Here is a 15807-nt window from a genome sequence, read left to right on the forward strand (position 1 = left end):
GGACCAGCAGCCTTGTGTGCGTTGATCCGGCTCAATGCTGTGTAGACATCTGTGGAGGATGTCACAATGTAAGCTCTAGCAATGTTTGTGTAAACATTATCCAAAGTTTTGTCTCCTTTAGTTTGGCAGGAAACATGCTGATGGAATTTGGGGAGCACTGTCTTTAAGTTGGAGTGATTAAAATAACCTACAACAATAAATGCAGCCTCTGGGTGTGCAGTCTGTTGTTTACTAATGGCCGCATGCAGTTCGTTCATAGCAAGCTTGGCATTAGCATCCGGGGGAATATAGGCTAATTTTTTTTGCAGACAAAAGTCTCTTACTGTGGGTGATACAAAGTCGTATCTCGTCCATTTTCACGTTCACCGATGACTGCACATTAGCGAGGGAAATGCTGGGTAAAGAGAGCCAGTGAGGTGTTAGCTTTAGCTTAGCTCTTAGCCCTCCGCGCTTCCCCTGCCTTTGTTTACGATCTCGGCGCCGCCTGCGAGCACTTCCGCCTGGCTGAGTAGAGTGCGTAGCCTCAGGTGTTCTGGAGATCTCAGGGATAAGTTGAGGATTGGTGATAAAACTGTTGGAAAAGTGCAGACCGATATCCAAAAGCTCCTGTCGGGTGTAAGATGTTAAGGCAAAGCTGTTTTGTGCGAACAGGCCCGAGATGAACAGGAACAATACTGCAAAATTGCAAAAAGAGACGCTGAGCCTCGCGATGTGTATCTGCTGCCATCAAAGTTTTAAATATGTGTAAATAAATACATTTTCCACCTTTATAGATTATGTTGATCTATAATGGACAATGGTCAAAGCCAGCCTATTAACTATGCATAAAACCCGTCTGTTTACTTAAGTAACAGATATGTGTGTCATGCCATAAAATATTTTTAGTATGACTGACTTTGTATTGAAAGTCAGTGTAGTCAATTCTGAGAATTGTTTGTAAACACATTATAAATGTTAGAAATGCATTGCTGAAACATGTTACAAAGACTGTGAACTATGTAGTTCATAATTGTGGAGTTAGACCGTTAAACAGTTTTTCACCATTTTCGTGATCAGGATTATTTGGGCGGGGCTAAATCATGACTTGATGACGCAATCGAGCCACTGAGCACGGCCCCTCCCCAACACTATAAGAGGTTTGTTTGACTTGAAGCAGCGCTGCAGATCGATCAGTGTGTGACATCAAAGTACAGTGAGAGCTACAGAGAGCAGACACTCCTGATGCTTTCGAATCGCTCTCGTGGTACTTTGATAGGGGTGTAACCCCGGCATCCTTGCCAAATTTGCCCATTGGCCTCTGACCATCATTGCCTCCTAATCATCCCCATATCTACCCATATCGTTCTGCAGCGATGCTTCAAGTCAAACACACCTAATAACCATAGGTCGGAGCTTACAGGCCCCCCCTAACGATCGAAAGATAACAATTGAAAGATTTTACTTAATATTTGTTAATTAATAATGTTTACAGCTCAAAAGTAGGGTTAGGGTTAGGGTTCAAATTAATCGGTCCGAGTGTTTTAATTGGCTTTCCTACCTGCCTGTCAACGTATGTATTTGCATACCTCTGCGGTTCTGCGCGTATCTGGTGATGTCCACTTCAGGGCACTTACTATGGTCGAATAGAACAACCGTCGGACGTGATAAGATATACATATGAAATGTGCAGAGCAGGGAGGGCGCGAGGACTGTAATTGGAAACCGTTGATGTAGCCTATTGTAGTAATTTAATGTTGTCTCTGGTATTCTGCTCTTTGAGCGTATGTGTGTTCAGGGGACGTGGCTTTGGATTGCAGGGAGGGTGGGACGTTCGCTGTCAGTGCTATCAGGCTAAAGTTAGCATTTTCCGAGATCTCCTATTGCACCTTTAATGCACACAGAACAAGACCTAGAAATATATTTCAGAATATAAACTATTTAATCGGCCATTTTCAGTAAGATTTAACATTACAAAATATGTTTGCAAACTGTGTGCCTACTTTTGTGCATTTAACTTGAATCCCCTGTCCAACAGACATCTGTTTTAAAGCAGTGGGTAATTGACTCGTTGATTTGCTTAAAGTCTACTTTGCAATTCTGTTGACAAACATGTTTATAGTGCATTGTATTTGACGTGTTTATTGCTAGGTCAGCAAAAATAGACAATGCAGCCTTTACAAGTAAATTGCATGCAATGTATCTGGTTGCCATGGCAACCTCACGTGCTTGCTGCTGCTCTATGTAATCATAGTAAAAATGGTACACGGAGTGTGAATTTGTAGGTTTACTACAGTAATGCTAAAATGTATTTAAAAGTTTGACTGAGCAAATTGACTGGCTTGGTTTGGCCCCCCCAAGCCATCAAGCTACGCCTATGCTAATAACTAGAGCACATTAGCATCAGTGGTTCACGGCTCAATCGTGAGTTACTGTCTTTTCCGTTAGTTACTACAGCCTACAGTTTGCTAGCTAGCTACTGTGTGCCTTCGTCATGTAAATGCATAATACCTGGTTGCTATAATTTTTAAAACAGCTCGGTCTCCTTGTTAAATAAGCTGCTAGAGGAAGACAGTTGAGAGAGATGGCAGCTTTCCCGCGAGTGGGCGTGGTTTCAGGGCAAGGCAAGGCAAGTTTATTTATATAGCACATTTCATACACAGTGGTAATTCAAAGTGCTTTACATGAAAGGAAGTGAAAAAGTCATTTAAAAAAAAAAAAAAAAAGTCCCAACAATAAAAATAAGGAATTAAAAAATAATAATATTAAAAACAAGATATAAAAGTTTATTTAAAAAGAATTTAAAACAGTTAAGAATAGAAAATGATTATACATAGTGCAATCAGTTCGGACGTAGCACAGTGCTCATTTGACAAATGCACAGCTAAACAGATGAGTTTTGAGTCTGGATTTAAATGTTTTAGCACATCTGATCTCATCTGGAAGCTGGTTCCAACTGCGGGTGGCATAATAGCTAAAACTGACTCGATCCTAATGATCTGAGTGGTCTGTTAGGTTTATATTCAGTGAGCATATCTGCAATGTATTTAGGTACTAGGCCATTGAGTGATTTTTAAATGAGTAAAAGTACTTTAAAATCAATCCTAAATGTAACTGGAAGCCAGTGTAAGGACCTGAGGGCTGGTGTGATATGCTCAGATTTTCTGGTTCTAGTCAGAATCCTGGCAGCAGCGTTCTGGATGAGCTGCAGCTGTCTAATGGTCTTCTTCGGAAGGAGACCATTACAATAATCCACCCTGCTGGTGATAAAGTCTTGACTGCACACAAAACATCTAATTCTTGCAATGTTTTTGAGATGATAGTATGCTGATTTACTTACTGCTTTGACATGACTACTAAAACTAAGGTCTATCTCCAGAATCACCCCAAGATTTTTGACTTAATTTATAGTTGATTGACCCCTAGAGTCAAGGTATGCATTCACCTTGAGAACTTCATCTTTGTTTCCAAATGCAATGACTTCAGTTTTCTCCTTGTTTAACTGAAGAAGGTTCTGCCACATTCAACAGTTTATTTCATCAATGCATTGGCAGGGGGAGTCAATGGGGCTATAGTCATTTGGAGATAAGGCTAGGTAAATCTGGGTATCGTCAGCATAGCTGTGATAGACAGTTTGGTTCTTTCTCATTATTTGACTTAGTGGGAGCATATACAGGCTAAACAAGAGTGGTGCAAGAATTGAGCCTTGTGGGACTCCATATGTCATGGACGTCCACTTAGACTTATGCTCTCCTATACTCACATAATAACCTCTCCCTTCTAAGTATGACCTGAACCATTTGAGTACCATCCCAGGAAGCCCGACCCAGTTTTCCAGTCTCTCTAGAAGTATGTTATGATCAACCGTGTCAAACGCAGCACTAAGTAGTACCTAAGTATCTAGTAGTACCAGCACTGATATTTTGCCAGAATCAGAATTGAAGCGAATATCATTTATTATCTTAATAAATGCTGTCTCTGTGCTATGATGTACTCGGAAACCAGATTGAAAATTGTCCAGGTATCCATTTGAGTTTAAGTAGTTGTTCAGCTGATTAAAAACTACCTTTTCAATAATCTTACCTATGAACGGAAGATTTGATATTGGTCTATAGTTGTTCAACATTGCGTTATCAAGATTGCGCTTTTTGAGAAGGGGCTTAACAACTGCAGTTTTCAGGGAGTTTGGAAAAGTCCCAGTAAGAAGTGAGGCGTTCACCACTTCTAAGAAATCTGCTTTTAAGCAGTTAAGCACACTTTTGAAAAAAGATGTGGGAAGTGTGTCAAGATAGCAGGTTGATGATTTAAGGTGCTGTACTATTTCTTCCAAAATTTTGCTATCAATTGCTTCAAAAACAAACATAGTCACTTCTTTTTGAAATTGCGGTCGAATCTGTGACTCCTCTGCATAACTTAACCAATCTCCTTTCTGATATTATTGATCTTCTCAGAAAAGAAGGAAGCAAACTCATTGCATTTGCTGTCGGAGAGCATTTCACTGGGAATCTGACTTGGGGGGTTTGTTAGTCTCTCAACAGTAGCAAAAAGAGTGCGAGTGTTGTTTAAGTTACTGTTTATGAGGTTTGAGAAGATGGTCTGTCTAGCTGTGGCTAGTTCCACATTGAAAGCATGAAGGCTGTCTTTATCGATGCTATAGTGAATTTCAAGTTTCGTCTTCCACCACATCCGCTCAGCTTTTCTGCATTGTCTTTTCATACTCTGAACTGCTTTTGATTTTCTCCAAGATGATTTTTGTCTGCCATTCTTCTTGCTGACTTTTTCAGGAGCGATATCATCAATAACATTCTTAACTTTTGAGTTAAATGAATCCAGGAGAAAACCAACAGAGTCTGCGTAAATGCTTGGTGTTGAAGATATAGCCTTCATAAATAGCGTACTAGTGTTCTCGTTAATGCATCTCTTTCTGACAGAGACAGATCTAGATTCAGTGGTAACAGAGATCAATATATCAAAGAAAATACAGAAGTGATCAGATAGTGCTACATCCTTAATAACAATAGATGACAAATTTAGACCTCTACTGATGAGTAAATCTAGAGTGTGTCCACGATTGTGTGTGTGTCCATGCACATGCTGAATCAGGTCAAAAGTGTTTAAAACAGTTATAATTTATTTTGCAGTTTTGATTTCTGCATTATCTATGTGAATATTAAAATCCCCTGCAATAGTAAAACAGTCAAACTCTGAGGAAATCATTGATAACAGTTCTGTGAACTCTTCCACAAAGGCTGGAGAGTATTTTTGAGGCCTGTAAATAATGATAAACAGAATGCGTGGAGCACATTTCAGCACAATACCTAGGTATTCGAAAGACAAATACTGACCAAATGACACTTGCTTGCATTGATAAACATCTTTAAATAGAGCAGCTACACCTCCACCTCTCCTAACAGTCCTGCAGACACTTGTCAAATTAAAGTTAGGAGGGACTGTTGCACTGCAGCTGTCTTCTAGCCATGTTTCATTTAGAAACATAAAATCCAGGTTGTTTGTGGTTATTAAATCATTGATCAGAAATTATTTATTTTTTTAGGGAGAAAATGTTTAAAAATGCTAACTTGATGGAATTACATTTAGTCTCTACAGCAATCTTAGACAGGCCGGAGATTAGATGGGTCAGCCGTACGGCTTGAGAAGGCCTTAGACTTTCTATCATGTGATAAAACAGAGATAGAGAAAGCTACAGGCACACTGGGTTCCCGCTTGTTCTGTAAACATTTGTGAATGTTGCTGCTAATATAGCGGGGACCCGACACATATCACTGAGAGCTGTTTTCAGTTGTTTTTGGTTCACCTACAGCCGATGGAGGAGGGTTTGGGCCCTGGCGTTGTGGCAGCGGTCGGAGAGCTCTCACAGGAGGAGGAGGAGGGAGAGCTGGGCCCGCAGTCTTTGGTGGTTGGGGGGCCCGCCGTTTTTTAGTTGATATCTGGGGGCTTGCAGCGAAAGAGTGGGAGAGTTTGGTCCCAGTATACACCTGTTCCTCCATTTTCTGTGAGAAGCTTAGAAGTGTCAAGTCAAGTCAAGTTGAGCTTTATTGTCATTCCGCTACATGCGGGGGCATACAGTGGAACGAAATGTTGTGCCTCACAGGACCACGGTGCTACATAAATACAGGCATACAGCAATGAAGTAAAACAATATAAACCTATACACAACTATCCTACTGATAGATTTTTACTATAAATATACTATATATAAAAAAAAATGTCCTATACATAAACAAAAAAATACAAACTATACGAGTGCTTCAGATAAATACTGTACATGTGCGAAGAGAAACATTGTGAGTCAGCAGCTGGCTGGGGAACAGTGCAGGATGATTTGTAGTGCATGAGCATGTAAACATACATATATTACTGAGTGTTTTTGTGGGATTGTATACACACAGGAGTGTGTGTGAAAAGTGACTAGTGCACATAGAGGAGGAGAGTGTGCTACTACAGGTGGTTTGTACAGGCCCACTCACCTGTGTGTAGCACACTTCGATTGCACAAAAAAAAGTTCCATAAGTTTCAGATGGTCCATGTTTCAGGAGGTAGGGGGTTTGTATGGGGTTTCAGAGAGGGGCGGGTGATTTGAGTTCAGGGCTCTCACAGCCTGGGGGAATACTATTGGCTTTGCTGGAGCATCGTGTGAGGAAAATGTCCAGGATGGAGGGGAGAGGGGCACCGATGATCTTTGCAGCTGTGTTCACTGTCCGCTGGAGGGTCTTGCGGTCTGCTGCAGTACAATTCCCGTACCAGACAGTGATGCAGCTGGTCAGCACACTCTCAATGGTTTCCCTGTAGAAAGTGGTGAGGATGGGTGGAGGGAGACTTGCTCTTTTCAGCCGGCGGAGAAAGTGTAGACGCTGTTGTGCCTTCTTGGAGAGTGACATGGTGTTGGTGGTCCAGGTGAGATCCTCTGTGATGTGCACCCCCAGGAATTTAGTGCTGCTGACTCTCTCCACAGGCGAGCTGTCGATGGTCAGTGGGGGGTGATCACCGGAGTTTCTTCTGAAGTCCATCACAACCTCCTTTGTCTTACTCACATTGAGGGACAGGTTGTTAGTGCCACACCATTTCGCCAGCTGTGCCACTTCCTCTCTGTAGTGCGTTTCATCATTGTTGCTGATGAGACCTACCACTGTTGTGTCATCAGCGAACATGATGATGTGGTTGGAGCTGGACTTGGCAGTGCAGTCGTGGGTCAGCAGCGTGAAGAGCAGCGGGCTGAGCATACAGCCTTGTGGGGCACCTGTGCTCAGTGTGGTAGTGCTCGAGGTGTTGTCGCCGACACGGACTGACTGAGGTCTTCCGGTTAGAAAGTCCAGAATCCAATTACAGAGGGAGTTGTTAAGGCCCAGCAGGTTTAGTTTATTTATGAGCTGTTGTGAGATTATTGTGTTGAATGCTGAGCTGAAGTCAATGAACAGCATTCTAACATGAGTCTTTGTTTTCTAGGTGGGTAAGAGCCAGGTGGAGGGTGGAGGAAATTGCATCGTCCGTAGAGCGGTTTGGTCGGTATGCAAACTGGAGCGGATCGAGTGTGTTGGGGAGGCTGGTTTTGATGTTGTGCATGACTAACCTCTCAAAGCACTGATTGGAGTCAGTGCTATGTGACGGTAGTCATTTAGACAGGACACAGGTGATTTCTTTGGTACCGGTATGATTGTTGTGGATTTGAGACATGTGGGGACGACTGCCTGGCTCAGCGAGTTGTTGAAGATATCTGTTAGGACATCTGTCAGCTGTACAGCACAGTCTTTCAGTACACGGCCAGGTATGTTGTCGGGACCTGCAGCCTTGCGTGGGTTGATCCTAGATAGGGTCTTCCTTACGTCGGCTGGAGACGGACAGAGCGCCTGGTCGTTGGGAGGTGTGGGCAGTTTTTGTGCAGGTGTGTCATTCTGCATTTCAAACCGTGAATAAAAGTAGTTGAGTGTATCTGGGAGGGATGTGTCATCATCACAGGCCTGTGGCGGGGGCTTGTAGACTGGGATGGTCTGAATGGCTTGCCACAGACTCTGTGTGTCTCTGCTGTCTGTGAAGTGATTGTTGATTTTTTGAGCATATGACCGTTTTGCATTTTTGATGCTGCAGGACAGATTGGCTCTTGCTGTTTTGAGGGCTGCTTTATCTCCTGATCTGAAAGCTTCATCTCTGGTCTTTAGCAGCCCACGAGCCTCTGCTGTCATCCATGGCTTCTGGTTGGCGCGTGTGGTGATGGTCTTGGTGACTGTCACATCATCAGTGCACTTTTGGATGTAGGCAGTCACAGTTTCAGTGTACTCCTGCAGGTCTGTGTGGTTGTTGTAGGTGGCCGCCTCTTTAAACATGTTCCAGTCTGTGTCCTGGAAGCAGTCCTGCAGTGCTGAGGTAGCATTTTCTGGCCATACCGTGATCTGCTTTAGAACCGGTTTGGCAAGTTTGAGAAGTGGTCTGTATGCTGGGATTAGCATAACAGAGATGTGGTCCGAGTACCCAAGGTGGGGCGGGGTTCGGATTTGTATGCGTTCTTTTCTGTAGTGTAAACAAAGTCCAGTGTGTTGTTTCCCCTTTTTGAAAAGTTCACATGTTGGTAGAACTTTGGCAAAACTGTCTTTAGGTTTGCGTGGTTGAAGTCACCGGCTATGATGAAAAAGCCGTCGGGGTTATTTGTTTGTTGTTCACTGATGGCGCTGTACAGTTCACGAAGCGCGTCCTTAGCGTTTGCACACGTGGGAATGTAGACCGCGACAATAACAATGGCCGTGAACTCCCGCGGCAGATAGAACGGTCGACACTTCACAACCATAAACTCCACCAGTGATGAACAGTGTTTTGTCACTACCACAGCATTGTTACACCATGTTTTGTTGACGTACACACACAAGCCACCCCCGCGAGTCTTACCAGACAGTGATGAATCTCTGTCCGCTCGGTAGCAGGTTAGCCCGTGCAGCTGAATGGCGGAGTCTGGCATGTTGTCGTTTAGCAATGTTTCAGTGAAAACAGACACACAACAATCCCTTGCCTCATGCTGTGTAGACCGACTGAGTTGAATTAAGTCCAGTTTGTTTTCCAGAGAGCGAACGTTTGAGAGCATGAGTGTTGGAAGAGCCGGTCTTGTGGGGTTAGCCCTTAGCCTAGCTCGTATACCTCCGCGCTTATCGCGCTTCAGTCCTCTCTCACACCGCTTGCGACGCCGCCTTGTGCGGGTAGCATCAGTAGGCGAGGCCGCGGTCTCGAGGTCCGGCTCCAGCAGTAAACAAAGGCCTCGTAGCTTCTCAGTAGCCGTCGGCAAGAGTTTGTGTTTGTGTGTGTTGTCGATATCCAAAAGGCTTTGGCGATCATAGATATATCCCGGAGTGATCTCCCGATGAATTAGCGGTAAACTGACATTGTTTGGAGACGAACAGACGACATTAAAAGACATAAAAGCACCGTCTTTGGGACCCGGAGAAGCCACTGCGTCTGACTGCGCCGCCATCTTGGTTTAAGTGGAGATGCTGGAGAGAGGGATAATGTGTCTGGTGAGATGGGCTCTGGCTCTGGTGTTTCCGGTGGCTGTGATATGTTGTACTGGCTTCCCTGGCTGTTTTCCAGAAAGTCGTCCTTGGGTGCTGAGTCTTGGAGCTGATGTGGTACGTCACGATCTGTTTGTGATGAGCTCTGTGGGCAGGGCTCATCTGGGATCGTCTCCGTGAGGAGAACTTGTTGGTAACACTTTATTTTGATGGTCCCTTTTGAACATTCTGTTGACACTAAGTTATGTTGCAACTACATGTCAACTAACTCTCATTAGAATATTAGTAGACTGTCTGCTTCATATCTGCTAACTCTTTATTGTGGTGGTCTCCCAACAGACACTCTATTGACTGTAAGTAACTGTGCAAGTACATGTCAACTTATTCTAACCCTAACCCTACCAGTCTACTAATACACTACTAACACTCTAATGAGAGTTAGTAGGAATGTAGGGGCAATGTTACTTATAGTCAACAGAATGTGTTAAAGGGACCATCAAAATAAAGTGAAACCAACTTGGTTTGGCTGCGTGGCGTTATCATTGTCCTTGTGGGATGATGACCGTATGATGACTCTGAAGCTGATATGAAGTCCTGTGGTCACTCATATTCTGTCTAGGTGTGTGTGTGCCATCCAGGCCGAGTGGATTGGCACACACCACTGAAGGATGACGGAGGGAGAAATAGATATTGTCCTTTAGCAATCTTGCACCAAGATTGTTTGGGTGGAGGCCATCCAGTTTAAACAGCTGTCTATGGCTCCAGAAAAGATTGAAGTTGACTCCTTTTATACTGCAGGTTCTTTGTAGCCATGTATTCAGCCCAAGCAGCTGTGAGAACATGTTAGTTTCCCTTGCTGGGAGTGGTCCACTGATGAACGACTGAACTTCAAGTCTTTTAAGTGTTTCAAAGAGTTCACTGAAATTCTTCTTAAGGAGTTCTGACTTCTCTTTCCGAATATCATTCTTCCCCACATGGATGATGATTCGATTTGCAGTCTTGTGCTTCATCAGAATGTTCCAAAGTTCCTTGTTCACATCAGAGACGGTTGCTTGAGGAAATCAGCATGTAGTTGTAGTTCTGCTACTGATGTTTCTGATAATAGAGTCACCCACTATCAGAGTCCTGGGCTCCGCTGCGCTCTGAGCTGAATGCCGCTGTCTGCTTGACCTCGAGCGTCTGTTAGTAGCGATTGTTAGCTGCTGGCTGATACGATCTATGTTCAGTCACATTTGGGAATTCCTCACCCACATTCATTAATACTTCAAATCTGTTCTCAAGATGTACAGGTGCATCTCAATAAATTAGAATGTCGTGGAAAAGTTCATTTATTTCAGTAATTCAACTCAAATTGTGAAACTTGTGTATTAAATAAATTCAGTGCAAACAGACTGAAGTAGTTGAAGTCTTTGGTTCTTTTAATTGTGATGATTTTGGCTCACATTTAACAAAAACCCACCAATTCACTATCTCAACAAATTAGAATACTTCATAAGACCAATGAAAAAAACATTTTTAATGAATTGTTGGCCTTCTGGAAAGTATGTTCATTTACTGTATATGTACTCAATACTTGGTAGGGGCTCCTTTTGCTTTAATTACTGCCTCAATTCGGCGTGGCATGGAGGTGATCAGTTTGTGGCACTGCTGAGGTGGTATGGAAGTCCAGGTTTCTTTGACAGTGGCCTTCAGCTCATCTGCATTTTTTGGTCTCTTGTTTCTCATTTTCCTCTTGACAGTACCCCATAGATTCTCTGTGGGGTTCAGGTCTGGTGAGTTTGCTGGCCAGTCAAGCACACCAACACCATGGTCATTTAACCAACTTTTGGTGCTTTTGGCAGTGTGGGCAGGTGCCAAATCCTGCTGGAAAATGAAATCAGCATCTTTAAAAAGCTGGTCAGCAGAAAGAAGCATGAAGTGCTCCAAAATTTCTTGGTAAACGGGTGCAGTGACTTTGGTCCAACACCAGCAGATGACATTGCACCCCAAATCATCACAGACTGTGGAAACTTAACACTGGACTTCAAGAAACTTGGGCTATGAGCTTCTCCAACCTTCCTCCAGACTCTAGGACCTTGGTTTCCAAATGAAATACAAAACTTGCTCTCATCTGAAAAGAGGACTTTGGACCACTGGGCAACAGTCCAGTTCTTCTTCTGCTTAGCCCAGGTAAGACACCTCTGACGTTGTCTGTGGTTCAGGAGTGGCTTAACAAGAGAAATACGACAACTGTAGCCAAATTCCTTGACACGTCTGTGAGTGGTGGCTCTTGATGCCTTGACCCCAGCCTCAGTCCATTCCTTGTGAAGTTCACCAAAATTCTTGAATCGATTTTGCTTGACAATCCTCATAATGCTGCGGTTCTCTCGGTTGGTTTTTCATCTTTTTCTTCCACACTTTTTCCTTCCACTCAACTTTCTGTTAACATGCTTGGATACAGCACTCTGTGAACAGGCAGCTTCTTTGGCAATGAATGTTTGTGGCTTACCCTCCTTGTGAAGGGTGTCAATGATTGTCTTCTGGACAACTGTCAGATCAGCAGTCTTCCCCATGATTGTGTAGCCTAGTGAACCAAACTGAGAGACCATTTTGAAGACTCAGGAAACCTTTGCAGGTGTTTTGAGTTGATTAGCTGATTGGCATGTTACCATATTCTAATTTGTTGAGATAGTGAATTGGTGGGTTTTTGTTAAATGTGAGCCAAAATCATCACAATTAAAAGAACCAAAGACTTAAACTACTTCAGTCTGTGTGCATTGAATTTATTTAATACACTAGTTTCACAATTTGAGTTGAATTACTGAAATAAATGAACTTTTCCACAACATTCTAATTCATTGAGATGCACCTGTATAGGGGGTGGTAGAATACCAGTGTTTACAAGCCTTGTCATAGCCGTATCTGGGGTAGAGGATGCTACGGCAGCAATACGAGATACTCGTTACAATCCGATGTCTCGAATGCCTTTGGGACTCGCTCCCTGTTTGTGCCATCGATTAGTCTGTCGATCAGTTTCGGCTTGTTTCTCTACACTTGGTATAAACTGTTGAGATTCACAGAACTCACTGGCTGTATGCTGAGGGGGTCCATGATTAACATCTGCTGTGTGTTTCGCCTGTTTTGGAAGTCCAGCAAATAACTTTGCTTCAAGAACCACAATCCTTTGTAGAAGTCTGTGGCAGTTCATGCAGCAAGTAGATTCCACAAGAGGCATTTTCTCTTGTCTGTTTGAATGTAGACAGCTGTGTTTTCCCATCTCCGGAATGTAAGCTGCTGGCAGTGGGAGGCAAAGAGTCTTCTTTTTCCAAAAAAAAAAAAAAAGTGTTGTTTGAGCACTGTGCTGATCTGCTGAAGTTAAAATCTTAGAGATATCTGAGAAAAGTGCATAAATAGGGAGCAAAGCGCAGAGCAATAAGCAAGAGCATCCGAACAGTAGCGAAGCTGGAAGCGGAGTATTGTTGCATACAATTACAATTGTACACAATTAATAGATAAATGTTGATTTAATCCAGTCTTAACATTTTTTTATTTGTGTAAATTTGCCCATGAAACTTCGATAATTTAATAATTTGGATACTTTAGGAAATGCATGTGTTTTTTTTCCTAATGTTACGAATTAATTTAATTATATTGGAACTTCAAGTAGTTGTTTATTGCAGCAAGCTGTTTGATTGTTTTTTGGATAGCTGTTTGATGGTGATTCACATGTGTGATTTTCATCTCTCTACAGGTTGAGTAAGTGCGGTGTCACAGATGAAGGTTGTGCTGCTCTGGCTTCAGCTCTGAGATCAAACCCCTCACACCTGAGAGAACTGGATATATCTGGGAATAAACTAGGAGATTCAGTGAAGCTACTCTCTGATGTCCTACATAATCCTCACTGTAAACTGGAGAAACTGTGGTAAGATCATATATGACACTAACATTCTATGTAGGGGCGTCATGCTCTCATTTTTTTGAGGGGGCACGAGTGGGGGGTGGGGATTGGGTGGTTGGGGGTCGGGCTCGTCATTTGACACACAGTAGCCACAATAGCACTTATGTTTAATTTATTTTTTTTACATTTTTTATTCGAAAAAATCCCAAACGTGTTAACTAATTCTTGAAATATCTAGATTCCCAAATATGTGTAAATAGATGCATTTTCCACCTTTATAGATTATGTTGATCTATAATGGACGATGGTCAAAGCCAGCCTATTAACTATGCATAAAACCCGTCTGCTTACTTAAGTAACAGATATGTGTGCCATGCCATAAAATATTTTTAGTACGACTGACTTTGTATTGAAAGTCAGTGTAGTCAATTCTGAGAATTCTTTGTAAACGCATTATAAATGTTAGAAATGCATTGCTGAAACATGTTACAAAGACTGTGAACTATGTAGTTCATAATTGTGGAGTTAGACCATTAAACAGTTTTTCACCATTTTCGTGATCAGGATTATTTGGGCGGGGCTAAATCATGACTTGATGACGCAATCGAGCCACTGAGCACGGCCCCTCCCCAACACTATAAGAGGTTTGTTTGACTTGAAGCAGCGCTGCAGATCGATCAGTGTGTGACATCAAAGTACAGTGAGAGCTACAGAGAGCAGACACTCCTGATGCTTTCGAATCGCTCTCGTGGTACTTTGATAGGGGTGTAACCCCGGCATCCTTGCCAAATTTGCCCATTGGCCTCTGACCATCATGGCCTCCTAATCATCCCCATATCTACCCATATCGTTCTGCAGCGATGCTTCAAGTCAAACACACCTAATAACCATAGGTCGGAGCTTACAGGCCCCCCCTAACGATCGAAAGATAACGATTGAAAGATTTTACTAAATATTTGTTAATTAATAATGTTTACAGCTCAAAAGTAAATATGCACATAATGTAGTTATTTTAATATATTTTAAATTGTTATTTTGTAAATAAGTTAATAAATACTGTATAATCTAACTTACTAATGGCTTCCCCAATCTCATTTGCGTAAGAAGTTGTCACGTGACGAATCTGCATTTAGGTGGAAAATAGCCTATACTGCTTGCCTGTTGCATGGTGTAAATGGATATTTAGTGTTTTTTACAACATACATCAACTGAATAAAGTGAATAAACAAAATAAAGTCAGATGAAGATGCCGATGCTTAACGACTCCAGACTCGGACAATCTCATATTGAATCGCAAGACACTCCATTGTAGCAGCTCAGTGTTTTACATTTATGTCAGGAAAAGGACCATTTACATCCAAATGTAATTTAACACACACAGAACAAGATCTAGAAATAGATTTCAGAATATAAACTACTTATTCGGCCATTTTCAGTAAGATTTAACATTACATAATATGTTTGCAAATTGTGTGCCTGCTTTTGTGCATCCCCTGTCCAACAGACATCTGTTTTAAAGCAGTGGGTAATTGACTCGTTGATTTGCTTAAAGTCTACTTTGCAATTCTGTTGACAAATATGTTTATAGTCCATTATATTTGACGTTTATTGCTAGGTCAGCAAAAATAGACAATGCAGCCTTTACAAGTAAATTGCATGCAATGTATCTGGTTGCCATGGCAACCTCACGTGCTTGCTGCTGCTCTATGTAATCATAGTAAAAATGGTACACGGAGTGTGAATTTGTAGGTTTACTACAGTAATGCTAAAATGTATTTAAAAGTTTGACTGAGCAAATCGACTGGCTTGGTTTGGTTGAATTCTGTTGACAAATATGTTTATAGTCCATTATATTTGACGTTTATTGCTAGGTCAGCAAAAATAGACTGGACCCCCCAAACCGTCAAGCTACGCTTATGCTAATAACTAGAAAACATTAGCATCAGTGGTTCACGGCTCAGTCGTGAGTTACTGTCTTTTCCGTTATTTACTACAGCCTACAGTTTGCTAGCTAGCTACTGTATGCCTTCGTCATGTAAATGCATAATACCTGGTTGCTATAATTTTCAAAACAGCTTGGTCTGCTAGAGGAAGACAGTTGAGAGAGATGGCAGCTTTCCCGCGAGTGGGCGTGGTTTCAGCACCGCCAGTGGACACGCCTCCCCCAGCGTTTGAGAGCAGAGAATATTGCTTATTTTTTCAAGATTTTGATACCTTATGCTGGGTACACACCACAAGATAATCGGGCTGATTTTGGGCCGATTTCTCCCCTTCTGACAATCCTAGGTAATGTCCTGATTATCTTGGTGGTTCTAAAGATTATCTTATCAGATTTTCCTGTGGTGTGAGGTGTGTTAAGAGCAGTGTTGGGAAGGTTACTTTGGAAATGTAATAGGTTACAGATTACAAGTTACCCTACTTAAAATGTAATAAGTAGTGTAACTT

At 42.3% G+C, this 15807-nt stretch overlaps 1 protein-coding gene across 3 annotated transcripts in view; it reads left to right on the forward strand.

Moving 5' to 3' along the window:
* Nucleotides 1-15807, forward strand: part of LOC131543033 (NACHT, LRR and PYD domains-containing protein 3-like) — a 45962-nt gene that overhangs the window by 14064 nt on the left and 16091 nt on the right. For all 3 annotated transcript variants that reach the window (XM_058780224.1, XM_058780225.1, XM_058780227.1), the window contains exon 7: nucleotides 13216-13386. In XM_058780224.1, coding sequence (XP_058636207.1) covers nucleotides 13216-13386 — 171 coding nt within the window. The remainder of the gene's footprint in view (nucleotides 1-13215; nucleotides 13387-15807) is intronic.

The sequence above is a fragment of the Onychostoma macrolepis genome, chromosome 06 (genome assembly GCF_012432095.1).
Source record: "Onychostoma macrolepis isolate SWU-2019 chromosome 06, ASM1243209v1, whole genome shotgun sequence".
Classification (NCBI taxonomy): domain Eukaryota; kingdom Metazoa; phylum Chordata; class Actinopteri; order Cypriniformes; family Cyprinidae; genus Onychostoma; species Onychostoma macrolepis.